This window comes from Xiphophorus hellerii, chromosome 21 (genome assembly GCF_003331165.1).
Source record: "Xiphophorus hellerii strain 12219 chromosome 21, Xiphophorus_hellerii-4.1, whole genome shotgun sequence".
Classification (NCBI taxonomy): Eukaryota; Metazoa; Chordata; class Actinopteri; order Cyprinodontiformes; family Poeciliidae; genus Xiphophorus; species Xiphophorus hellerii.
This window is the reverse complement of record NC_045692.1, coordinates 141,854-169,350: the sequence shown is the minus strand read 5'-3', so window position 1 is coordinate 169,350 and position 27,497 is coordinate 141,854. Positions and strand designations below refer to the sequence as shown.

General features: G+C 41.1%; 1 protein-coding gene across 1 annotated transcript in view; it reads right to left on the bottom strand.

Moving 5' to 3' along the window:
* The window catches only part of steap2 (STEAP family member 2, metalloreductase), a 32,654-nt gene extending 7,291 nt beyond the window's left edge, over positions 1-25,363 (bottom strand). The window contains exons 1-4 of the mRNA XM_032552165.1: positions 24,989-25,363; positions 15,856-16,289; positions 7,767-7,933; positions 6,790-7,317 (exon numbers count right to left, since the gene is read on the bottom strand). Of these exons, the coding sequence (XP_032408056.1) occupies positions 6,790-7,317; positions 7,767-7,933; positions 15,856-16,231 (1,071 nt within the window). The 5' untranslated portion in view covers positions 16,232-16,289; positions 24,989-25,363. The remainder of the gene's footprint in view (positions 1-6,789; positions 7,318-7,766; positions 7,934-15,855; positions 16,290-24,988) is intronic.
* Between the last annotated feature and the right edge of the window lie 2,134 nt (positions 25,364-27,497).

Sequence of the window (27,497 nt, the reverse complement as noted above, 5' to 3'; positions counted from 1 at the left end):
TGTAAAGCTCAAAAAAGTTGACTTTATGTAATACTGGCCCTTTAAAAGAAATTTGAATTTGACTTTGCAATTTGTGGCCTTAAAATGAAGTTTCTGTCTCTTTAAGAAGCTCCTGCTCTTTCCGTTACTTGGCCTTCAGTGCATAATCACAATATTTCAGCATTAAGCTGAACCCTAACCCTCTTTGGAGCATCAGACTGAGAAATAGTTTATATAATAAACTCTGCAGATGCAAAGTTTCACCAGGTGTTTGCTTATTGCTGTTGCTGTTAGTCTGGAGGAATTGAGAATTGAGTTTGGAAGACGCAGGGGAGGGCTGCTCTGTAAGGCAGAAACTTGGAAGGTTGAGGACGGGAGCTGTGTGAAAGGTGGTAACAGTCCCACTAGCGCTTTGCACAGCAGAATGGTTGCCACCAGCAAGCATTTCTCAAACATGTATGAAAGAATCAAAGCACCACTCCGAGTATGTTTTTGATGATGGACTATTATAACATGATAAAAGGCTAAAAAAAAAAAAAGCTGACCTTATGTAATACATCTCCTTAATTTGTTTTTATCATGTAAATGAAAATATTACCTTAGGTTAAATAATTATTTTTAAAGCTCTTTCATTAAACATGAAACTCTCCCTGAGACATTAACACAACTGGAGTGATCAATCTAGCAAAATTACTCCAAGAGCAAGAGCTCAAGTACAAATTCGATTCAGAAATTTATTGATCCCAAAGGGAAACTAAACAGGAGCTACTCCAACATGCTGCAACCCTGAGAGACACAATTCTAGAAAATAAAAACAACTCTGGTGAAAAAAAAATTAAGTATGCTTTAAATATGCTATATTTTTCTGACATGCATTTTTAAAAACACACTTCTAACACTCTTAAAAAATCTATTTTGGTACATTTTCTAAAAGTTAATTTTTTTCTAAAATTTACTTTAAATTCTAATTGAATAGATTACTAAAATTATACTTTTAATTATACATTTTGCATGTATTTGTAAAAAATAATATTTTAAATGTACATTTTAAAAATATATTGTATACAAACAATACTTTTCTGAAGTTGTACTTCTGGTAATATTTTCGAATAGGTTCTGTGTATCCCAGGTGAAAAATATATATGCTAAGCATGTTAAGTTTTAAGGTTGCACAGTGGCGCAGTTGGTAGAGCTGTTGCCTTGCAGCAAGAAGGTTCTGGGTTTGATTCCCGGCCCGGGCTCTTTTTCCATGTTCTCCTTGTGCATGCTGGGTTCTTTCTGGCTTCTCCAGCTTCCTCCCACAGTCCAAAAACATGACTGTCAGGTTAATTGGTCTCTCTAAATTCTCCCTAGGTGTGTGTGTGTGTGTGTGTGTGTGTGCGCATGGTTGTTTGTCCTGTCTGTCTCTGTGTTGTCCTGCGACAGACTGGTGACCTGTCCAGGGTGTACCCCGCCTCTCGCCCGCAACGTTCACTGGAGAAGCACCAGAACCCCTGCTGACCCCACTAGGGACAAGGGTGTTAGAAAATGGATGGATGGATGTTAAATTTTAGCATGCTTGAGGATACATGCAGCCAGACTAATCATCAGTAATCTTGAAGTGTGTTATTTTGGGTATTTTAATAGTAATTAAATTGTACAAAAGCACAATTTAAAGTGTACTAAGTGCACTGTCACACCTTTTTTGGAACAACTAAAGTTATACTTTAAGTTTACGGCTTTTATGTAATATAAATGTGCTTGATTTGTATATCTTAACTATTTTTGTGATCAAATTACATTTAAATTATATTTAGAATGTCTTCCAAGTATACAAGTAATGTAATGTCACTTCTTTCTTAGATTTTTTTTATATTGTTTATTTAAATTTAACTCTTCTTCCAGTTTCCTTTTGAAGTCTGCTTGGCTGTGAACACAACAGTTTGAGTTCAGTCACATGAAATAAGTCTAGAATTTGCTATAGTTGTTTTTTCTTTTGATTTGTGTTGTGTAAAAATAAAAGCTGTAAAAATAGCTTCTGTGTTTTAGTTAAAAAACTGAAAACAACAGATCACATTCGGAGAGATGTAAAACTGAAGATACCTGCTACATTTAGTATTAAGGACAAATATTGTTTTATTGTAGAACCTCTATCAGTAAACTGTCAATGTTTTGAGGCATGAACACATGATTTACTACAAGTGTGTTTAAAGTTATAATGTCAACTCCTCAGCTTGATTACATCTTTCAGTAAAATTTCCCGGTATACAATCAATTGGTCAAAGAGTTGATGCCTCTTTACAATACGTACCCATCTGGATTTTTACAAAAAGTCCCATTCAAAGTGGTTGAGAACCGTCTTACCTGTCTTACTATACCCAAAGACCCAAAACTTATATTCAAACTAAACATTGCAGAATTTATGTCAGGATTAAAGCAAAACATTGAGTACTGGAAAACTTTGCCCCTGTCAATGATTGGACACATTAATTCAGTTAAAATGATCTCCCTACCTATAGGTGGTTGTATTTATGTCAAAATTTTCCTATTTATCTTAAGCAGCCTTCTTTAAAGACTTGGACTCGATCATTCAATCCTTATATGGAATGGGAAAAATGCTAGGATTTCTAGAGTGCATTTGCAGAAGCTGAGGGAGGAGAGAGGGCTGGGCCTACCTGTATTTAAACACTATTATTGGGCTGCCAACATCAGAGCACTAATGTTCTGGCAGCAGGGGTTCCTGGGTAACCCAGGTCGATACTCCTTTGTGGCTCAAGATGGAATCCAAACTGGTGAATAATTCCTCCCTACCAGCTATGTTGTTTGCCTGCCTTGAAAAACCAGAAGCCTATCGAAATCTGAACTTTGTGTTAAAACACGAAGTAAGAATCCTAAATCAGATCAGGAGTACCAAATACATCAGCACAGATGCCGTTATGTTTTAACCACAGTTTTTTGCCTCCTTGGCAGGACAAAGCTTAACACGACTGGAGGGGAAAATATACACAAAATATCTTTGATGTCAATTAAGGACATGTGTATTGGCAATAAGTTTGCATCATTCAGCCTATTGAAAGAAAAATACAATCTGCCCATTCACATTTCTTTCGATATTTGCAGGTCAGGCCTTACATTAAGTCAAAGATAGAGAACTTTGACATTCTTCAGCTGGAGCCCTCCTGACTCTAGGCATCTTATTACAAGAATTATACATCTATTTGGTGACCGCACTGTGGCACACATCACAAAAATCAGGGAGGCCTGGGGAAAGGAGCTGGGGATAACAATCCCTGGACCTTTGTGGAACAGGTGCCTTTCTAAAATCCGCTCTTGCTCAATAAACAGCAGGCATCAATTAATTCAGTTTGAAATCACACATCGGTTACACTATTCAAAAGTCAGATTGTCCAAGATTTACCCCTCTGTCTCCTCCATGTGTGACAGGTGTAACATGTCAGAAAGCACACTGTCTGATGCTTTTTGGTCTTGCCCTTGACTAACTGGTCTTTGGTTGAAAATATTTGATTTGTACCCCTCTTCAGGGTTATGTTACTTACATAAGACACCCTTACAACCTGAACCAGGACTTATAATCTTCGGAAGCCCTCAGGTGCCGGGGACTATATCCACCACAATGCGGCAACCACTGGAACTGAGACTGATTGTTGCCAAGAGACTAATCTTGAGAGACTGGAGGTCCTCTGTTCCTCCTTCCTTCCACTTGTGGGTGACGGACATGATGTCCATAATACAGATGGAAAGACTTTGTAAAAGGTTTCAAAGACACTTTTTCGCGTTGCTGGAGTCCCTTCCTGGAACACTTTACGAAGACCAGACTAAGCTGAACAAACTCTTCCATGGACTCTACCCTCGGTCACCCTCTAGTGTGTGTATGTATACTCTTGTATGTGACTATGTATACATGTGTTGTGTGTGTACACCATATGTCAACTGCAATGTTTTATGCTTTGACCTGTGCATCTGGGCCCTATTTGTCTGTATGTTCTAAACTTTGAAAACTTAAAATAAAACTTAAAAAAAAAAGTTATAACGTCAAAATTGGTACAAGCATGCTGTTAGCATACTTCATATATATTTATATGTAGACTAGTACACTTAATACTTAGTATACTTAAAATGTATTTATGCAAATGTAAGTATGTTTGAAATATATTAAAGTATATATTTTTTTCACCTGGGGTACTTTAGTAATCCTTAATAAATCTCAAAATAAATAAATTTCAATAACATCTGTAAGTTCTGTGTTAATAGTGTCTAAGTAAATTTCAATGAAACACTTTCTATTATGGACAATTCAAAAGTAAAGAATACACTATTTATTTATTTTTTAAATAAATTCTTTGAACCTAATTTTTAATAAGTAAATATCTGCAAACGCAGAATGCCAGATGGAGCTAACCATGTTCGACCTCACAAAGCTGAAGAATGCTGTTAAAGGCTACACAACTGAGATCTGCAACCTTAAGGAGAAAGTTTCAGTGACTCTAGAAACTTTCCAGAACAATGAGAAAACAAAGTTTTACACTGGACTGCCCAACGTTTTAGTTTTGATGCAAATTTTTGAGCTTTGTGAATCATACATCACCATGTCATCATTGTCAGCTCTCCCTAAATTTGAGCAATTTATTATGATACTTAAGATTGAATCTGCAAATTCAAGACCTTGCGTATCGATTTAATGTGCCAACAGCCACTGTGTCTCGAATTTGTCTTGTTTTCCATGAAAGACTAGAATTTTTAATAGAGCGAGAAGTAATCCAGTCAACTGAGCCCATGTCATTCAGAAAGGTCTTTGGACTAAAAGTTGCAGTGATATTGGACTGTTTTGAAGTATTTCTTGAAAAGCCGGGGCACCGCTCCCTGCCATCAAGGACATCTACAGGAAGCGGTGTTTGAAAAGGGCCGGGAAAATCACAAAGGACTCCACTCACCCAGCACACACACTCTTTTCCCTCCTGCCCTCTGGGAGGCTTTACAGAAGCCTACGGACCAGAACCACCAGGCACCGGAACAGCTTCTTTCCCACAGCTGTCACGCTTTTGAACGCCTCCTGACATAAAACATAAACTATAAAGACTGTACTCCCCTATCCTCTCATACAACAATAACACATGGACTATCCTCACACACACACACACATCACGGACTGTTTTCTTCACACACACATACAACCTGTAAATTTTATCTGCCATTATTTATCTTGTATTATATTATATTATATACAGTACATATACAGTATAATCCATTCCCTAACATTCTTGTATATTCTGTATAATCTGTGCATACAGCTCCCATATTTATATTTATATTTATACACAATATCTATATCTCTTTGCTATAACCCCTTATAGTCCATACATACATAGTCTTGCACATCTGTAAATAAATATTATATATATCTCGTAGAGCACTTCTGGATAGATGCAAACTACATCTCGTTGCTTGTACTTGTGACAGTGCAATGACAATAAAGTTGAATTCTATTCTATTCTATTCTAAAAGCCAACCAATTTATTAGCAAGAGCACAAACTTGCTCCAATTATAAGCATCACAATACAGTAAAATTTCTTATTGGCATTGCTCCTCAGGGTTATGTTACTTACATTTCAAAAGAATTGGGAGGGAGGACCAGTGATAAACAAATAACAGAGGAGTGTGGTATCTTGAACAAACTGGTACCTGGAGATATTGTGCTTGCAGATCGGGGATTCACTGTTGAAGTCAGTGTAGGATTTTTCTGTGCTTCTTTAAAGACACCTTCTTTCACAAAGGGGTTATGAGGGGTTATGGTTATGAGGTTAAACAAACAAGGAAACTTGTAGAAGTCTCTATTGACTGTAAGGTACTGGCAATGATATACACTTTAGATACCACATACATGTAGTGGGTTGCTGGTATTTCTGAGGGCTAGGTACTATAACCATCCATGAGTACCTAAAGTCTGCAAATACCCTGCAAATACTTAGAACTGCCTGTTTTAATTTTTTAAACTCTAAATATATATGAATATGCATTAAAACACAGTGAAAACTGTGTTAGCATTAACACAGAAGCTAATATCTATAATCTTCTTATCTCTGCTCTTTGGTGTCCAGCCAATCATTGCCAAGGAAAATAAATGGAGCTCCTGGATTGGCTAATTTGCAAATGCCAGCTGATACCATGTCAAATGGCATTGTGTTTGGTATTGCATCTTCCCAAGCTGCATTTTCTTTAGAATATCTTAGATATGTTCTATGAATAAAATCTGTGAATAAGAGATTTTCCACCAATAATTTGGAGTTAGCGGTTCTGCAGAAAAATCCATGAAGAGGTGAATACAAGAATCCTGCACCACAAACAGGTGGGATCCACTGTACTTTGATGCCTACTTCTGCTAAGTAACATCTAATGATGAGTTCACACCAAGTGCGTTTTGAGCGTCAGGGCATCTGGTTTACATTCAACGTATGTGGAGGCGTGCCACACGTTTCACATGTCTAGCACGGCACATTTTGAACCGTTTGACGCGTCAAGCGCGTCCGACAAATAGGCCAGCAATGAGAAACAACAACCAGAGCTATTTTGATGTGTCAGACGTGCCCTGGACATGCCTCCACATAGACTTTGAATGTAAACCAGACGCGCTTGATGCCCGAAACACTAGGTGTAGAGCAAAATGTCAAGAGCCTGCATTCAAAGTGCACACGCATTGAACTTGAAGCGTCAGACACATTTCTGACATGCGTAGCACCATATAAGATTTAGACAAAAATGTCATGTTCTCAAAAAAAAAGTTCACCTTACTTAGCCATCTTTTCATTACTAACCTGCTGGTAGGCGGTGTTGAGTAGCAGGTACCTCTCAGACTTTCTCAGGGGCAGAGAGAGGCTGTAGAGAATGTGGACAGCAGCCAGGAAAAAGCTGATCAGACCCAGTTGTTTCCTGCTCTGTAGCCAGCTTTCCAACCAATGAGGGAACTGCTTGTACTTGGTTCCATAGTAAAGCTGGTGTGCTGCAGCCAGCTGACCAGCCAGGTACACCAGGGCCAAGAGAGTGATGGCAACAGTGGGCAAGGTGTGATTCACTATCTCTATGGGAATCTTATAGAAGTCACTCTGCTTGTGCTTCACATATGGGTGAATTATATCACGTACAAAAGAATATCCAAAAAAGAAGATGGAGAGGGCAACAGCAGCAAGGACAGGGCCCTTCCAACCAGGGAATAACTGGACAGGGATATTCTCGATATAACGGGACCAAGATAGGGGGCCCATATCTACAGGCTGGAAGTTGAGCTGGCGTGCTAATTCCATGATCAGCTGGCGAGCCTCTATCGAGTCACTGCAGATGAAAACCTATCAGAGCCAGGGTCAGAGCAAGAAATGCAGGTTAAAAGTGAAGGAAGAAGGCAAAGAGGTAAGATGATAATGATCTGTGTCCCAAACTGTCTTGTATTCCATGACTTTAGGGGCTTTGTTCGATCACAATCAGAACTTATTACTAGGATCTCTACATGTTATGTTCCATTTCTTTCCTATACAGGGAGACAGTCTTATGAAAGTGGAGGATGACAACAGTATTCATACTTCATGCAAAGATAAAAGAAAAAAAACAACAGTGTCAAGAGACCTTGAGAAAGCAACTCTGTTTCTGAGGCAAGAAAATCAGCATAATAGAAGGCAAGTAAGGGTGGAAAATGTAGGCTTTTTTCCTCAGACTGGACTCGTTTATTTACTTTAGCCTGTTTATCTTTGGAAGTACAGAGACACCAGTTAATCAATAGATGGATGATATTCAGTTGTACCTGGGTGCTGGCATCTTTTGGGTAGCTCTGCTGCATGGCCCAAGCAGAGATGATGTTGAAGCCTTTAACCACGACAGAGTCTGGCAACAGTGAAGCCAGATACTCAGCATTCGATTCTGGATACTGGTTCAATCTCCGATTGTTACTCACATCAACAAGGACTTTTCCTAGAAAACAACCAACCAAACTATTTTGAGTTTCTGTCGCCAAGTCCGATTATTATAAGCAGTTTTGAGCTTGTTTTTTCTAAAGTCGCTTGCAAATTTAATGAGTCACGGGATGCGCTTTTTTGGGCTTGTTTTTGAAGTTGCTTATTTGGGTTTTGAAATAAAGACATAAGCCCCAGTATGGGGGAATTTTTCTGCCATAATCCAAGAGCACACATGTTCAGTCTGAGAGCAGGATTTCACATATGTTGTTCTCAAAATCTTTAATACTTTTGCTTACATTTTTATTATGAGAGCAGAACTTCATGTCTGCTCAAAACTTGCGATCATTGTACTCAAACTTCTCCTCGCGCTCACACACAGTCTCTGCTCGGAGCAAATCTTCGCCTGCGAAACTCTCCGCTCATGTTGCACTCACGAAACAGACTGGAGTACTTCAGTTTCGGCAACTTTATTTGCCCCATGCTGTGTGTATTTTTTTTGGATTTGTTCTTCTCAGAAGAAGCCGGGCACAGAAACACAGGATACCGTTACAATGTTTCTTCTTTTTCCGCGTTACAACATTACAACTGACCGACTGACACACTTCCGCTACCCAACCAATCAGTGACGTAGCACGCAGCTCAGATTCTGTAATGCTTCTGCGGCTGAACATAAACAACTGGGCAAATAAAATATATTAAGTAAATGGAGTGTTTTATCCATAAATTAAAAAAATAGTAACAATTTAATATTATTATATTTAAATATTTCTAGGATGCAACACTCGGTGGAATTTTCCTGCCATAATCCAAGAGGACACATTTTCATTTTGAGAGCAGGACTTCATGTCTTTCGTCTCAAAACTTGTAACGCTTGTACTCAAAACTTCTCCTCGCGCTCACACTGCCGGATGTTTTTGTTCATATCGATGGACTACTGACGTGAGATCTCGGGGGATAACGTTTCACAGGTAAAATGAACATATTACCATTTATGTCTTGTGGATATAATATTACTATACTGTATTTATGTCCACGGGCAGAATGCCAGTTAATATTAGCCATAGTGCTAACAGTGTAATACCGGGTGCAGCCCCCGCAATGAAGGCTAACAGAGTTTTTGTAAATCTTAAAAAGTTTAAATTATTCCCTAACATTGATTTAGATTATGCGACACAAGGTGGCAAAGACTGTTATTTATATGTAATTATTTCACTCTGTCTAAAGTAAGATAACTCCCCCTCTTTTGTTTATGAAGGTTTCATAAAGACACGATGTGAGGAAGAAGTGGGAGGGACGGATTCACTGCAATGATTCATCTCAGCTGCTTAATCTCTCTAATCTACAACTCTTCAGATGGAAAACATGAACACGCCCCCATGAACGCCCACACACACACACAAATATTATATATATATATATATATATATATATATATATATATATATATATATATATATATATATATATATATATATATATATATATATATATATATATATAGATTTACTTATATAGATTGGCTGCACAGTGGCGCAGTTGGTAGCGCTGTTGCCTTGCAGCAAGAAGGTCCTGGGTTCGATTCCCGGCCGGGGTCTTTCTGCATGGAGTTTGCATGTTCTCCCTGTGAATGCGTGGGTTCTCTCTGGGTACTCCGGCTTCCTCCCACAGTCCAAAAACATGAAAAATTCTCTAAATTCTCCCTCGGTGTGTGTGTACATGGTTGTATGTTGCCCTGCGGTCTCGGGCGCTGAGGAATCCGGATTTTATTTCAAGACCGCAACTGTGAAAATATCACTAAAAGCATACTGTCCAGTTTACTTTACATGTTTGTTTTCACTGGATGCAAAAGGCACCGACTAAAATCCAAGCAACAACGTGACTTACCAATAACGTGTTTCTGTTACCTCTCCCCACCTTTCACTCGCTCCAAAACTTGCCCAGTGGTTTTCTTTGAGCGGCAGAAGATGTCTGTCTAATTGTCAGTAATAAAATTGCACTGCATAAATCATAAGAAATCCGATGGCGACAGTTAATTCAGCAGCGCTTCGCTTTCACAGACGGTGGGGACTACGTCTAACTTTTTCGTAACTTAGAAAGAAGCTCAAAGAATGGTAAGCTCCGTTGACGTGATGTTAGCAAAGCTATCTGTACAGAGACACATAAGCATTTGTGATGATAACAAGTCACTCACTGCGCTGAATTAATGTCCGGAGGTGTTGACTAAGTGTCGCATATATGGGACAACACTGTGTCCAAAAGTTTGCAATATAGTGATGTGACATTCACGAACGATCCAAGTCTTCTGAACTTCTCTTTACTGACTGGAGCCTCACTGAGAGCCGTTCTTTGTTCTTGTAATGCAGTAGCTATCATTATTTTATTTAATTATATACATTGATATTTATTTAATTAGCAAATAAATAAAACACAAGAACAAAAGAGCACGCAGAACATGCCCACTGCTCTTTGACTGTTTTCATTCAAAGGTGCAGCTGTACATAGTGTCAGCCATGATGGTAGACATTACAGCATTGTGCTGCTTGGCTTCATGCAGTGGGAGAGAGGGTGAGACCAGTCAAGGTGAGCACCTTGTGCTTGGTTACATCTTGCTTGTTGCTCTTTGGTCAGTGTTCATAGTTGAGCGTTGTTTATGTCAGGGCATTGCCTCAATTGCTATGTTTAATGGTGCAGACAGTGGTGATTTTTGACATGAATGATATGGGCAAATGCCCAGGGTATTATCTTTTTAGATAAGCAGAACAAAGAGTTTGTTCTGCTTTTAATATTGGTTAAATTTATGTAAGCTCTAAGTATTTAATATCTAGGTGTTTTTATGGGAATGTGAATCTTTTAGATCAATTTGATTAGCAATTTTAATCATATTTCATATTTTATTGTGTCATATAGCGTGGGACGCTGGTCTTGGTCTTGACTCGGTATTGGACCCTAAAAGTCTTGGTCTTGTCTGGGTCTGGTGGCCTTGACTACAACACTGATATATAGAAACAAAATACATGAAACCTGCTCTCAAACTGAACATGTGTGCTCTTGGATAATGGCAGAAAAATTCCCTCAAACCCCAGAATTTGTCTGACATCCAGTTAGTTCTAGTCAGGCCTTCCAGGTCCATAATTTCCTGGATGATCCGTCCGGCTGTATCTTTGTTAATATATTTGCTGTGAATGACTTGAAGTTAAGCGTTGTGCTCCAGAAAGCTGCAAACACTGAGACTAAAATGAACAGCGCAATAAACGTGAAAACAGCTACAAATGAACGAGTCCATAGAATTGCGCAACTAAAACGCCATTATAATCATTAATATTAAGATAAGTGTCACAAATCTGTGCAGTGGGACATCTGAATTGTGGAGCCTGCAGGAGGAGCGCTGTGTGATGCGCTCTGATAGCACATGCAGGGCCGTAACACAGAACCTGGAGGCTGGGGCAGGGAAGGGGGGAACTCTAAAAACCCTCTTTGAGTTTTCCAGACAATAGTGAAACACGCAAAAATTACTGAAGTTTTTTTTGTACTGTTGTAACCATTAAACAATCTCCCCTTCAGTTCAACCTTACTGGGGGTACCAGAGAAAGGTCATTTAACATTTCTACCTTTGGAGCCCAGAGATGGGTCGACTGACCTGAAGGATTTTAGCTAGCAGGCGCTTTTGTTCTGTAAATAAGGCCATTACCCTGGTAATGGCCTCAACGAATCGCACAGTTGCACAATTGTTCCTGCATCGATGGTTGACCTGAAACTTCGCCCTTGTTTTACAGTTTTCTGGAAGTTTGTTCCAAATTTGTGGTGCATAGATGCTGAAAGCTTCTTCTCCTCGTTTGGTTCTGGTTCTGGGAATGCAGAGCAGACCAGAACCGGAAGACCTGAGAGGTCTGGAAGGTTGATACAATAAAAGCAGATCTTTAATGTATTGTGGTGCTAAGCCGTTCAGTGATTTATAAACTAACACCAGTATTTTAAAGTCTATTCTTTGAGCTACAGGGAGCCAGTGGAGGGACTTTCAAACTGGTGTTATGTGCTCTATCTTCCTGGTTTTAGTGAGAACGCGAGCAGCAGCATTCTGGATCAGCTGCAACTGTTTGATTAATTTGTTGGACAGACCTGTGAAGACGCTGTTGCAATAATCAATACGACTGAAGATGAACGCATGGATGAGATTCTCTAGATCTGGCTGAGACATTAGTCCTTTAATCCTGGAAATGTTCTTCAGGTGATAGAAGGCCGACTTTGTAACTGTCTTTATGTGGCTCTGGAGGTTCAGGTCAGAGTCCACTACTACTCCCAGGTTTCGGGCCTGGATAAAGATAATGACTGAAATAAATGCCATTAGTTCTTGTGAACTAAATAGGTGAAGCAGTCACCTATTTATCCTCCACAGCACAAAAGGCTGCATGCAAATTTGCATGTGCAAAGTCTCCCAGATCTCTTTTGCTTACAATTTTTGCATGATTTTTTTGAGGTGGATCAACACAATTAATTTGGTTAGTTTATTTCTAAACTGTCATTTTAAACCCACTTAGCTTTATTTCAAAGAGAAACATTACTAATTTCTTTTAGAAAAACCTTTGCATATTTCTTGAAACAGATTGTATGTTTTGCAAACTCTATGTACATTTGGCAAAATGACCTAGATAATGCAGCACAACATCATGGATCAGCTGCAAAAGGTCACATCTCTCCAAAAACACTTCATGTATGCTTCAAAACTAAACTGAAGAGCACTACCTACAGGAGAGTCTACTGTAGAGCTGCCTCCATCATAGATCGCACCCACCCCCAACATGGACTATTCACACTCCTACCTTCTGGCCTGACGGTCAATGGCCACATTTACAATTGAAGAAGGGATGCTAATTTGAGCCATCAGAGTCGTCAGTTTGGACTCAGGGTCTTTTGACCCTCTTTCGGGACGTCAGGGGAGAGGTCGAAAACCCTGGTAATGCTTTATAAGATCATCAACAAATACATTGTTGATGTTACCATTATAAAATAACTTACAATTAAATAATGGCAAAGCTCAATGTAATTTTCACAGGTGGCGGAACATTATCACCAACAACTGCTGAAAGTAACTAAAAAACGTACTTTTAATGTAACTTAGTTACTTTCCAAATTAATTAATCAGTAATCTAAGTTACTTTTCTAGAAAGTAATCAGTAATCCGATTAAAGTTACTTTTTCAAAGTAACTATGCCATCACTGGTCGTTGTCACAATTAATTTTCTGCTTGTATGGATAAACCTGTTAAACTTTTATTCCTGTCTTCTGAGAGATGTTGTGGTCAGATGTCTGCCTGTAAGAGCCAAAAAAATCAAGTTTGTTTACTATTGTGTATATGCCTTTGTATATTTAGATATTTTCTTAAGAGTAAGATTCTGTTTTAGTATGTTTTTGTAGAAAAGCGCCACCTAGTGAAAGTACTTGAAAATATAGCAAAATAAGAAAATAAGTGTTGATCACGGTAGATCAGAAAGTACAGTGGATGTGATCTGTTAGGGTTAGGGTTACCATGACCGTGGAATGCTGTGCAAGATTGAAGAATTGTTTTTGCTCAAAGAAAAGTAAAGGTCATCGTTCATCAGATTTTGTGTGGATTTTGTAAGTACTTCTTCAATTCTTCACTAAGAGATGCACAAGAGCATATTGTGGAACAGAAAGGTGTTAGCTAAAACCCAAGCTAACGAACGTCATCAAAAGAAAACTGAAACTCATTTAACAGTACAGTGGCTTTACACTGAAATGAATAAGCAGCCACTACACTACCTCAAACCATGCCACAATTAGTACAATAGAAGCCCCAGAGAACATCCATAATTATTGGTAATTAAGAAATGCCCCCCATACCCATACAGAAGTTACATGCCCCCTGGAACCTCTGTTCTTTCCAGGCTTTTGAAGGCCCTCCCTGTAGAGGACATTGGGGCAGCAATACACTTTACCCTGAGTCCAAAGCCCCAGTAGGGGGTGAGTGAGCTACCAACACTGAAGCATCCTGACTATCCACACACTGGAATGCCTGCAGGCGTCAGGAGTAACACTACTTACAAGAACAAAGCTAAGCATGTTTTCTGATTTTCTGTATATATTCCAGGATGGTGGAGTAACATGTTCAGAGTCAAAACAGCTTCTAAAAGATTGGAGAAAAAAAAACTGTGATTTACTTCAGCTGCTAATTATGGGACAATAATTAGTCCCATCAGTCAGGATTTGGTCCAGAAAAGGATATCCAGCATGTTGGAGATGATGGCACAAGTTAATGACACTGAATACATATACATATATACTGTATATGAAACTACTGTAGGGATGCTCCATCGGCAGGTTTTTTCCCTGCCAATTCCAATAGTGATCACCCATTAGGCTGATCTCTGCCGATCACCGATCTTTGTCGATCACCTGAATTGGTTGTTGATTTTTTGTGTTAGGTATAAATGCCGCTATGTGATCTGGAAAAATTTAAAAATGATCTGGTAATAAATTCACGTAAACATCCAACATACTTGCAGGCACAATAGAGCAGCTACTCAGTCAAAAGGACAACTGAAAAACCTGCAACCAGTTAAACAATATTTAACAGTAAGGTTCTCTGTACCCTAAATTATATGAGTCAAATAAATATCATAACACTTATTATATCAAATAATGTCTAGTAAAAGAGGGAAACATTCATTCAAAGTCAAATGCAGGTTGCATCAAAATAAACAATCCTGACTTACTAAATCTAAACTTCCTGAGAGCATGGCTAGCTGAGAAATGCTGACTCTGATTGGCTGGTTCTGACTGAGCTGAATAATTCTGCAGAACACATGGAGGAGGCAGAGGAGATCAATTCTTATTTATTTATTTTTTCATAAATTATTTCCATTAAGTCCATCCAAGTTTCCTAGTGTTCCTCCTGGGCTTCCTAGTTGCCCCTAGTGTTTCTTTGTCACCCCCTAGTGCTCCCATTGTTCCCTCGTCATCCCCTAGTGCTCCCTCGTCGCTCCCTAGTGGTCCCTGTGTTATCTCATTGCTCCTCAGTGCTTCTCCTGAGTCTTCGCCCTCTAGTGTTCTCTCGCCTTCCCTAGTGCGCCGACGTCGCCCGCCGGACCCGCCTCCAGGTGCCCGGCCCATGCACCTACGATATCTTCTGGACCTCCCCCGTGGGTTCCGTCTCCAGTGTCTTTACCCACCCTGTGTGTTTTTTGTTGTTTTGGACTTTTGGCCTCCTGCGTCTCTGCCCACCCTGGTTGGGCTGGTTTCTTTTTGTTTTTGGACTCTTGGCCTCATTCTTTGTTTCTGCCCACCCTGGGTGGGTTGTTTTTTGTTATTTGGACTCTGCCCCCCCCGTCCTGCGCCCCTCCGCCCACCCTTGTTGTGTTTTTTGTTGGACATTTTTGGGCGTCTTGGAGCCGCCCTTAGAGGGGGGGTACCGTCAGGATCTGTGTTTTTCTATGTATTTATTTTGAGTTTCCGTGTCTTCCGAGTTTCCATGTTGTCCTGTCTTCCCCTTGATTGTTCCCAGGTGTGTCTCGTTCCCTTATTACCTCCTGTGTATTTAATGTCACCTGTGTCTCTGCGTCTCTGTCGGGTCCTTGTCGTTTGCCGCGTCAATCTGTCTAGACTGTCGTTCTGTCCACTGCGTTCACCTGTTGCTACCGGGGTTGAGCCGGCTTCTGCTCAGCCGTGCTGCCAGGTGTTTGGACTGTGCATTTCTGGATTATTTATTATTAAATCATCATTATTCACCTCAACCTGGGTCTATAAGCATCTGCCTCACCATCTATACCGCAATTTCTGACACTTTCTACATCATTTATTAATTATTCCCTATGTACAGACTGAGTTTGACATCTGGATTGGTACTTTATCAAATAAAAAGTGACCTGTGCTAATTTTCATGCCCTGGATAAGAATTAAGCCCGAGTGTAGGTGCATTAATACCTGCCATGAGATGCTTGAGGTCCCATAACACAGAGTAGTGTTCTCGATGGATAGCCAAGAACAGAATGTTAGCTTTCTTGATGGCATCCTCATAGTGTGACACGTCAACCACATGTGGGAAGAAATGAGAGGCCAGTTTGGGACGGCGGCTGCCTATCACCACCTTGAAGCCACAACGAAGTAAGCGAATAGTGATGCTCTTGGAGAAGTCACCTGACCCAAGGACAGCCACTGTGGTAGGGACTAGACAGGAAGGTCCTGAATCTGCAGGTTTGTTGCAGTGGAACATACAAGCTGGTGGTTGGCTGAAGTGTGAGGAAGAAGCTGTGAGAAACACAGGGCTCCTTGTGCACCCTTTCATAGAGATGGAATCCATCTTTTCTTCCTTCCACTTTTTCGTTTCTATTTTTCCGTTTAGAAGCAGCCCAGTAGACCTATAAAAGAAAACAGAGAGGTGAAGAGTTTTTTTGATTTTTGGACTTTGGACAGATTCAGATTGTTTTTGACTTTAGAATAAAGTAGCAACAGGATGCCACTCTATCCTCGACATCCTAGCGGTAATGAGAGGGTGATGTACAGAAAGCCGTGCAGTTTACTGAGAAGTCAGACAAAGAAGCAGAAGAAGAAACCATAAGTTCTAGTAAGAAGCCACATTTTACAAATTTTTATCTTTAACTCTTCTCACACATTTTGAATTCGATTTCCCAACAATTTCTTATTATAAGACATTTTGATTTATCATTGTTTCAGTAAATTTCTATTTATGCTTTTAAAAACTGACATTATTATCAGAAAGGTTACTTTTACTATTTTCTCCACTGTTCCACAAGAACATAAAAACATATCAGTAAGTTTGAAAATATGATTAAATGTAGTTACTTTGAGCAATTTAGAAATAATAACACTTTCTTAAGTATGGTGTCCTGAGAAGCCCATTTCCAATGGAAATTTTGAGGTGCTATGAATGCTGTGCCATGCATTCACAGACATACAATTACCCAAAAAAGAAGTAATAGTTTGTTTTTTTTATTAGAATTTTATCACAATATTTTGTGGTACTATTGTAATAACGCTAAAAATAATGATAATATTGCTCTCACTGGCGTTCCCAGGCCAACCGAGAAACATAGTCCCTCCAGCATGTCCTTGGTCTTCCCCGGGGCCTCCTCCCAGTGGGACGTGCCTGGAACACCTCACCAGGGAGGCATCCAGGAGGCATCCTGACTAGATACCCGAGTCACCTCAACTGGCTCCTCTCGACGTGAAGGAGCAGCGGCTCTACTCTGAGTCCCTCCCGGATGACCAAGCTTCTCATCCTATCTCTATGAGAGAGCCCAGACACCCTACAGAAAAAAAAACATTTTGGCTACTTGTACCCGTGATCTCATTCTTTCGGTCATGACCCAAAGCTCATGATCATAGATCATAGAAATTTTGTCCATGAAAGTAATGAACAGAATCGGTGACAAAGGGCAGCCCTGGCGGAATCCAACTGTCACCGGCAATTACTGCCGGCAATGCGGACCAGACTCTGACACCGGTCATACAGGGACCTAACAGTCCGTATCAAAGGGCCCGGTACCCCGTACTCCCGGACCACCCACTACAGGGCTCCCCGAGAGATACAGTCGAACGCCTTCTCCAAGTCCAGAAAACACATGTAGACCAGTTGGGCAAACTTCCACACACCCTCCAGGACCCTGCTGAGGGTGTAGAGCTGGTCCAGTGTTCCACGACCAGGACGAAAACCACACTGCTCTTCCTGAATCCAAATTCTGTCATCTACAGAAATACTCAGATGATTCTGCAGTTGTCAGGTGTATCAGAGATGGACAAGAATCTGAATACAGAGATCTGGTGGACCGCTGTGTGGTATGGTATGGGAACAATCATCTCATCTCTCTTGAATGTAAACAAAACAAAGGAGATGATTGTAGATTTCAAAAGAATCAGATTTAGATAAAACACTTGTCATGATGTGTGGTAGGTTGATTGTGGACCCAAATGCAGAACAGCGAAGGTGTGGAGTAGGTGATAAAAATATTTAATGAAAAATGAGGAACACAAAAACATGCAAAAGACCACAGGAAGGTAGGGCTGAAAATAACGCAGAAATCCAAGGAAACATCATCCAGGAAACACAAGGCGTTAGAGAGGAATAACTAGAGGAACCAGCGAGGCGTGAAAGGAGAAAAGGTGCATAAGTACTGAGAGGGTGGATACTGGAAGAAAGGACCAGGCTGATTGGGTAACTGACTACAGGTGGGTGGGGAGAGAGCAGAAGGCAGACTGAGGAACGAAAGAAAGAGAGTGGCACATGGGGCGAGGGAGAGAGTACACAGGGGAATAGAAAATTAATCTGACACAAAAGAATAACTAGACCTAAGAAACAAATAAACTGGAGTAACAAGGAATGACTAGAAACAAGAAATAAACATAATAAACTGGAATCACTAAGAAAGGACTGAACCAAAGTAAAACAGAAACATGTGTAACCCGAGTGTAATTTTAACTTTTATTTCCTCATTCTTCAATTTTCCACTCTTTAGCCTTTTATATCTTAAATCTCGCGATGCTTTTAATAGAATGATTAGCGAGTCTCGCGAGACTATTAGCCAATTGTGGTTGAGTAGGGGGGTCACATGTACCGCCGCAGTTTACCTGCTATTAGCTGGAGTGGGGAGGCACAAAGGTTAGGACATGTTGGAAGGAGCAGAGCTGCAGGTCAGTTAAAGCGTGGTGTCATTCATTTTCCGTAAATCTGTACGATGCTCACTTAACGAACTGTGGCCTAGGGTGTCCTGGTGCCAAGTGCACATATGGACGGACACCCTTATGCTTGAACATGGTGTTCGTTACGGACAATCCATGATGAGCACAGAAGTCCAACAACAGAACACCGCTCGAGTTCAGATCGGGGGGACCGTTCCTCCCAACCACGCCCCTCCAGGTCTCACTGTCATTGCCCACACGAGCATTGAAGTTCCCCAGCAGAACAAAGGAGTCCCCAGGAGGAGCACTCTCCAGTACCCCCTCTAAGGGCTCCAAAAAGGGTGGGTAATCTGAACTGTCGTTCAGCCCGTAAGCACAAACGACAGTCAGGACCCGTCCCCCCACCCGTAGGTGGAGGAAGGCTACCCTCTCGTTCACCGGGGTAAACCCCAACGTACAGGCGCTGAGATGGGGAGCAACAAGTATGCCCACTCCTGCCTGACGCCTCTCACCTTGGGCAACTCCAGAGTGGAAGTATGTCCAGCCCCTCTCAAGGAGACTGGTTCCAGAACCAGAGCCATGCGTTGAGGTGAGACCGACTATTTCTAGCCGGAACCTCTCGACCTCACACACTAGCTCCGGCTCCTTCCCCACCAGAGAGGTGACATTCCACGTCCCAAGAGCTGGCTTCTGCAACCGACGATCGGACCGCCAGGGTCCCCTCCCTCGGCTGCCAACCATCACACAATGCACCCGACCCCTTTGGCCCCTCTCACGGGTGGTGGGCCCATGGGAGGGGGGGCCCATGTTTCCTCTTCGGGCTGAGCCTGGCCGGGCTCCATGGGTAAAAGCCCGGCCACCAGGCCTGGCTCCAGAGTGGGGCCCCGGTGACCTGCGTCCGGGCGAGGGAACACGAAGTCCAATGGTGTCGTTCATCATTGGGGTCTTCGGGCTGCGCTTTGTCTGGTCCCTCACCTAGGGACCAGACCTGGTACGGCCTTGGGTGACCGTACCAGGGGCATGAAGCCCCAGACAGCATAGCTCCTAGGATCATTGGGGCACTCAAACCCCTCCACCACAATAAGGTGGCAGCCCAAGGACCATTTATCTTATTGGTCAAAATCCATTTATATGGAATAACAATATAGTATATTGTTATTTTTACAAATATGCTACACATGGCTGATCTTAAATAAGAAAGGGATCTAAGGAACACAGAAATTAACAAAACCCAATTAAACAATCCAAGATCCTAAAAACCCAATTTCCATCATGGGAGAAGAAATATGGAGGTGGTTGAGGAATATAAATTCCTCGGTGTTCATCTGAATTCATCTGGACTGGAGACAAGACAGTGAAACTGTCTATAAGGTGTGGGCAACTTCAGGCCTTGAGAGCCAGTGCAATGCTACTTTTACATGTGACTCTACTTCAACACACTTCAGTCAAATAATTAGGTAATTATCAGAACTCTGGAAAACTCGACTGTACTTAGGACGTGATTTAGCGATTTGATTGAAGTGTGTTGGATCAGGGAGACGTCTAAGAGTTGCAGGACACCGGCCCTCGAGGACCAGTATTACCCACTCCTGGTTTATAAGAAGCGACAGAGCAGACTGTACTTATTGAGAAAGATAATATTCTTCAAGGTTTGTAGCAAGATGATGCAGATCTTCTGTAAGTCTGTGTTGAGAGCATCATCTCTTCTGCCGTCATCTGTTGGGACAGCAGCATCAGAGCCAGGGACCTAGATAGGCTCAACAGCCTGATAAAGAAGGCTGGTTTCGATCTGGGGACGACTGTGGAATCTCAGGAGATGATAATGCAAAGAAGGATTCTTCATAAAATCAAGAAAATTATGAACAACCCTGACCATCCTCTTCATAAGACTGTCTTTGGAAGGTAGAGCATCTTCAGTCAGAGGCTTCTTCAGATTGAGTGCAGTACAGACCGCTGCAGAAGATCTTTCCTGTCACCAACCATCATGATCTTCAATAACACTTTGAAGAATCTTAATTAATGAGTTACAACAACATTTAGTTTCCCTTTGGGATTAATAAATTATTTTTGAATTTTGATTTGATTTGAATTGAATGAGAGTTCTCCCTCTAATTGACTATACAGTAGTGATATCATCTATAGAGCAGAAACTCTACTCCATAAGTAAGATGTCATCACACTGTAACACGTTTTGTTACAGGTGCCCCTTTTAATACCCACCATCTATACTCATTTGTAAACTGACCATCACTTCATTCACGTAGATTAATAAATTAGTATGAATTAATATATACAACTATGACCTTTGGACACTCTTCAATATTTAGAGCAACACTTGCGTTGTAATAAATTCATCACTTTGATAGACCCAAGAGTTCGTAAATGATTAGGCCAATCGTCATATCATTTCACTGCAGAAAATGATCACCAATCCCACTAGGGACAGGGTGTAAGAAAGTGGATGGATTTCTATAACATATTTTTTTTCTATCTTCTGTTGTATGATGTTTTAATGCTTTCTGAACAGATTGTTGTTGAAAAGGAATTTGTTTTTAATCAACTTACCAGATTAAACACAGGTTAAATAAAAAATAGAAAAGATAAAAACAAATTCAAATAAAACATTTGACCGCACAACAAAGAATGCCTCACAGACCTATCAGGCATTATCATAGGTCTGTGATAGACCTTATAAGTCTATCAGTCTTGATTTAGATTGATAGAGGTAATTCTCTGTCTTCTCTTTGAAATAGAGCTGTAGGATTATGCAGCTGTCCCACATGTGTGCTGTATAGATGTACCATTGGCTCAAAAGAGGAACCAGTGAGGGAACAGACACATGCTGAGTCTTTATGCCCAATATGCTGACCACCTGGCTTCAGGGAAACTCCCCAGCCACCCACCCACATTACAATTCCATCACTTCTCAGATCTGGGTGTTGTTGGTATCACTCCCTGACTACCTCTGTGTCTGCTGATATTTCTTGTCAGTGGTTTGTTAGACAGTCAGGCCACTTCTATCTTCTGGTGTTGCTCTAGGCAGGGTCATGCAAAGACCTTTGGAGGGCCAGGGGCTAAAAGTTAAAAAGGGCCACATTGAACAAGATCTTAAAACACTGTACAACAACATAGCAACAACCCACAATAACCAATAATCTAATATTTAATCAGCTCATACTGTATCATTGTCATCATGTGGGGACGATGCAAAGCAAATATAGTCTATGTTTCCCTGATAGGTATACAGTTGCTGTTTCTGCTGCTGACAGAGCTGGAGGGCTGTGTTGATGTGAAACTGTAGGTGTTAAACAAACCAGAGGAGAAAAATTTGCTAGTTATGAAATAAGCAAATTTGCTGCTATTTTACTAAATAAGCCCTACTACTTCTGTTTAACCTCCAACAACTTAGCTGCAGACTGCTTTAAAGATCAAAAAGGCTCAGAGGGGTTAACTCTACATTATTGTTCTATTAGCACCTCAGAGATCTAGAATTATTAGACTGAGATATCAAGGCAAAGAAAACTCAGTAGCTGCCCATAATTTGATAGTCTATAGGGCACAGATCTGGCCCCTCCTCCTTTCCATGGACCAGTTGTCTGAACAACATGGAGGCAGAGGAACTGAGAATCCTCGGAGTCATGGACCTTACCAAGCTCCGCCCACAACCGACCCATGTGACCGCAAGTCTCACAAACAAAGCCTCGCAGCGCGTTGTTTCTATGTAAACATGACTCGATTAGTGCATAATTTCTACCGGATTTTCACAATATATCAGCTACTACAATGGACAGAGGAACTGACAAGTTCATGTCATCATCTGGGAGGAGGTTACTGGTTTCTCAGTCACAAGCTGGTTGCAAACCTGAGGCCAGCATGTGTCAGTCAGTTATGGTAGATCTGAAATTTGGTTTGATGACCTCAATATGAGAAGCTACAGACTGATAGGAGGAACCAAAGAGCTCTGTAGAGGTAAAGGCAAATCTTCTGAAGTTGGGATATAATTAATTTAATATCACATAATTATCGCGGTGGAAGCCATTTGTTTGTTAAAATTTAATGAAATATATTTGTTCTATTTGATGTTTGTTGTGAATGACGTAAACTCACAAACGAACGAGGTAATTAGTCCAACGTTTAGAAACTACAGCAGCTGTAATGAGCCACAGCAAAGGTAAACAAAGGTAAAATAACCCGAACAGGTGATCAACTCAAAACCACTCCTACCTTTTTACTCTCTCTCTCTCTTTGTAGCTTACGCACACCTGTTACCGTGTGCGGTAACAGGTGTGCGTACACCTTCTGCTCCCCGCAAGACGAGCAAAGATTACGTTAAAAACATAACATTCAGTTCTATCTTCTATCCTTAATAATCTGGGTTGGGTTGGGTTGGGTATCGCTGTTTTTGTTGTTTATTTTCTGGTTACATAAATGACAGTTGGACAGTCGTATTCTGGAATTTATTTGTAACTGCAATCCTGTTTGAACTCACTCACTGATGATGACAATATAGAAGATCCCAATGCCAGCGTCAACCCATGCCAACTGGTCATCGCGGTCTGATCGATGATCCGGATATCATTGTATTTTGATAACTGTCCTGCAGTTTTGTTAATTTGTTGAAAACAATAAATATATTAAATAAATAAAAAAGTTTTAAAAATAAAAACACCACCACTGATCTTTCACTAAGAAACTCAAATAAGTATTTTAATTACATCTAATTTTACTGCATGTACTGTAATCACACAAGATTTAGCATCAATAATTAATTAACCTTAGAAGCAAAGGCCAATGCATAGATATTTATCATAGAGCCAAGCCATTGACTCAAAAGCACAAAACAGAGAGCATCACGCATAAACTTGAGAATTCCAGTGCAGATGAGTTCTGCATTACAAGATAAAATGTAATATGTTAGAACTGGATTACTTTCCAGTGCTTGATACGTATTTCTTCTGCAGAACTCAAGCAGTAAATAAACACTGAGTGAATGATGCAGTAAAAAAAAAAAAAAAAAAAAACCCAAAAAACATAACATTCAGTCCGTTACAAAATCAAGTTTCCAGGCTTGATATTTATTTCTTGATTATTAATCAGCGCTTCTCTGAACACAGCGATGGTTGATTGACTAGCTGTACTTGGTGCTAACGTGGCTAACACGAGTAACAGTTTAGTCAGATACAGACACATTGCATATTGATCTGTTTAGCTAACGTAAGACTGTGTAGCAGACAGGCTTCAAGGTGTAGAAGTTGTATCAGTTCTGCCATTACGCTGTACTTGGCTAACGGGAAGCTAAGTGTGTTTGTGAGACGGCCACGCACGTGACCATGTAGAATGGGCATCAGCCAATGAAAAGCGGCCCCTCTGGTAAGGTCCATTATGAGAGGGCAGCCAGACTAGTTTATTTTGCTAAATTATTATATTTAGCTTAATGTTATTGTTGAGGGGCACAAACAAGCCTCCTGACACAGATAAAAAAATAAAATAAAAAAGGACACTTGGGCCATCAAGGATAAGAGGGGGGGGCTCAAGCCCCTTACACCCCCCCCCCCCCCCACCTCCCCGCACTTTGCACGTGCCTGGCCCTAGGTGTGTCTGCATCTTGCAGATCATTAATGCAGTGTACCAAACAACATCCACATGAAACTACTCATTCTGAAAGCCCAACTCTTCTGGTCTTCTGGTGTTATGAATTGCGGTGCGGTGTTGGTGGTGAGGCAGACGCAGCGGACCCAGGTCAGATGAATTATGATGATTTTAATGATAAAGCACAGTCCAACAACGAGCAGCAGGCACATGGAAACACTGACGACGACTAGACTAGACATTGACGTTGACAAGGACCCGACGAGGAACAAGGAACACAGGTGGATTTAAATACACAGGAGGGTAATCACAGAAACGAGACACACCTGGGAACAATCAAGGGGAGGACAGGACAACGAAGAGACTTAAGGATACAGAAAACTCTAAATAAACATAGAAAAACACAGATCCTGACATCTGGACTGAATAGGACTAATAAAATGCTTTTCCACAACCAGCATGCTCCATGACACCATGACAAGTCTTTTCGTAACATGACAGCAAAGCATTGGCGATCATTATAGTGCAATCAGTACGGTCAAAAACTGATCTCCCCTCAGATTCCTCCTTCTGCCGCTGCAGCAGATTCTTTGCACTAAAGAGAAACGATGACAGCTGTAAAGCAGCTGCGGTGTACAGGCAGCCTGCACTGTGATGCTGCTTCATTCACTAGAGGCTCGCGCAAACACATCCTCCTGCCTCCATGTTCTGAAGGACGCAGATGTGCATATATATGCACCTGTGGCAATCACAGCGGAGCAAATCAGACACGGAGAAAAACACCCAGTCCACAGAGAGACAGAAACCGAAGGAGCGACGATTAGCCACCCACCTGCCTCGGAGACCCTGTGCATGAAACTGTCCAAGCTTAGATGCAGCTGTTTGCTGATGCCGCTGCAACCTCCGCGCACTGTGCCGTTATTTGAAGCGTTCACGTTCGCTGGGACATTTCAGTCTTGTAGCTTAGATCCTGCGCATATTGGAGTAGACATGGTTGTTACTTTAACAAGGTTTTCCCCGTTATTGCGAGGACACGTGAGTGTAAAGTGCCTTGGGAAGATATTAAGATATTTGCTGGGTATTCAGGAAGCAGTGCCATGTCTGGATTTTTACCCCTAGGAGACAAGAAAGGGGCGCACTGTCACCGCGACGAATCTCAAAGGCCAGAACACTGGACGTGATTTATTCCATATTTCTATAAATGTCCGATAGACACGCCTAAGGCCGCCTATCAAACACATATCAACACTAAGTGTAATAATAATGATGAAAATAAAACAGGAAATATTATGGTCAGCTAAATTGTCGGCGGGCGTAGACGTGAATACGTAGACGCAGGGGCGCCGCCAGGAATCTTGGGCCCCATGACAAAAAATAAAATTGCCCCTCACCCCCCAACCCCACCCCTGCGCAGCAGCTGTTACAATTTTTTGAGTCTATTTGACCCATCAAAAGCGTCACAATTTTAAAGGGTTGCAACTGCCTTGCTTTCTTTGGTTCAATATTGATACTAGCACAATATTTAAGGCTCATGAATTTTACATGCAACAGTCTGCATACAATTTGCAAGTAGTTTGCTTAAATTCTTTCTATTATTTTGAGATTACTGAAATGTCTCTCCTCATGAGCAACAGTCATAGGCAACATGCAAAATATACATGAAGCAATCCAGACTTCTCAAAAAATGCTATGAAGTTGCATTTTATTCAAGCTGCAGTACATAATTTTAATAAAAAATATGTTTTCTCCATATTTTTTAAAGCTGACACCATGTCCTGACAGCCTGTTATGAGGCAAATAATCTGTGAAAACAATCAATCTCCTCCACCTCCTCCCTGAACTGCTAGCTAAAGTGATGCAATGGTCTGACCAAAAACAACCAATCAGAACCAGGAGGAGGGCCTTAGCGCTGTCAGTCAACTTCATTCACTCACTGCTAAATGTGCTAATGGTGGAGAAACAACTTATCGTTATTGCTAGTTACAGCATAGCACAGAGCAAGGGAAGGGAGGGAGCATCCACATGAAATTGTGATTGACAGCACTAAAACTCTCCTGCCACTGACTGGTTGTTTCTAGATAGTATTGAGAGAAGGCAGAGGAAATAGATTTTTCACAGATTATTTCTATACCATACTGTCACAACATAATGACAGTTTTAACAAATATGTAAAAAAATATTTTTTATAAAAGTTACATACTGCAGCTTTTATTTCACTTGGGAGAGGACGGGTCAGGAGGGATGTGGGTTAGAGCTGCCGCTGACTGACTCATCTGTTGTTAAATGTGGTAAAAGATGCAGGTACAAGTTAAATATATGAATATGTTGGTAATTTTTTTCCTTTGTTCATAGAATGCTAGTGAAATGGAGGCAAACAGTAGTCTGAAGTTGAGCTAATTATGCTAAATGGTTGATAATCTCACAATCTACTCACCTCACGGAGAAAAACTGGGTTATAAATTGACATTCTTGTTTTTTCTCTCTCTCTCTGTTTCTCTGTTTTTTGTGAAAAACTGACTTTATTATTTTTCTAGGCAGTATAGTAACAGCCACAGTTGTCCTTGTCTTCTACTGACTGCTGCTGAACATCATCACCCTCAAGCGATAAGCAGGAATTAACCATTTCATGCAGATCCAGGGGGAGTTTAGTCGAAATACGGATGTGTGCCCTTTGGTCTGGGAGGGGTAACATTTGATTTTTACTTCTAAAATTATTTTAGAAAACACAATATGATTAATTTGGTAATTGACAGGACCCCAATTTTATTTTTATTTCTATAAATAATTAAATAAATAAATTGCGGATGGCCCCCTGTCGGTCAGGGGCCCTTGGAATTGTCATAACTTTTGCCCCCTATCCACCTTATTCCTGGGAGGCTTACTGGGGAAACGATTATGGGTCTTACTTCCGGAGCCCACCGGGAGTAGATCTATTTCATTGTAATTTGTAGGGTTTTTTGCTGTATCCGTGACCTCGTTCTTTCAGGCATAACCCAAAGCTCATGCCCATAGATGAGGGTAGGAATGTAGATGGACCGGTAAATCGAGAGCTTTGCTTTTTGGCTCAGCTTTCTCCTCACCACAACGGACAGGTACAGCGCCCACTTCACTGCAGATGCTGCACCAATCTGCCTGTTGATCTCCCACTCCCTTCTTCCCTCATTCATCAACAAGATCCTGAGATTCTTAAACTCCTCCCCTTGGGGCAGGACAATCCACCCCCCCAACCCAGAGAAGGCACTCTACCCTTTTCCGGCACCAGACTGGAGCCTCCTCGGATTTGGAAGCACTGATCCTCATCCCGGCCGCTTACCCATGACACACTAATGCTCCTGGTGGAA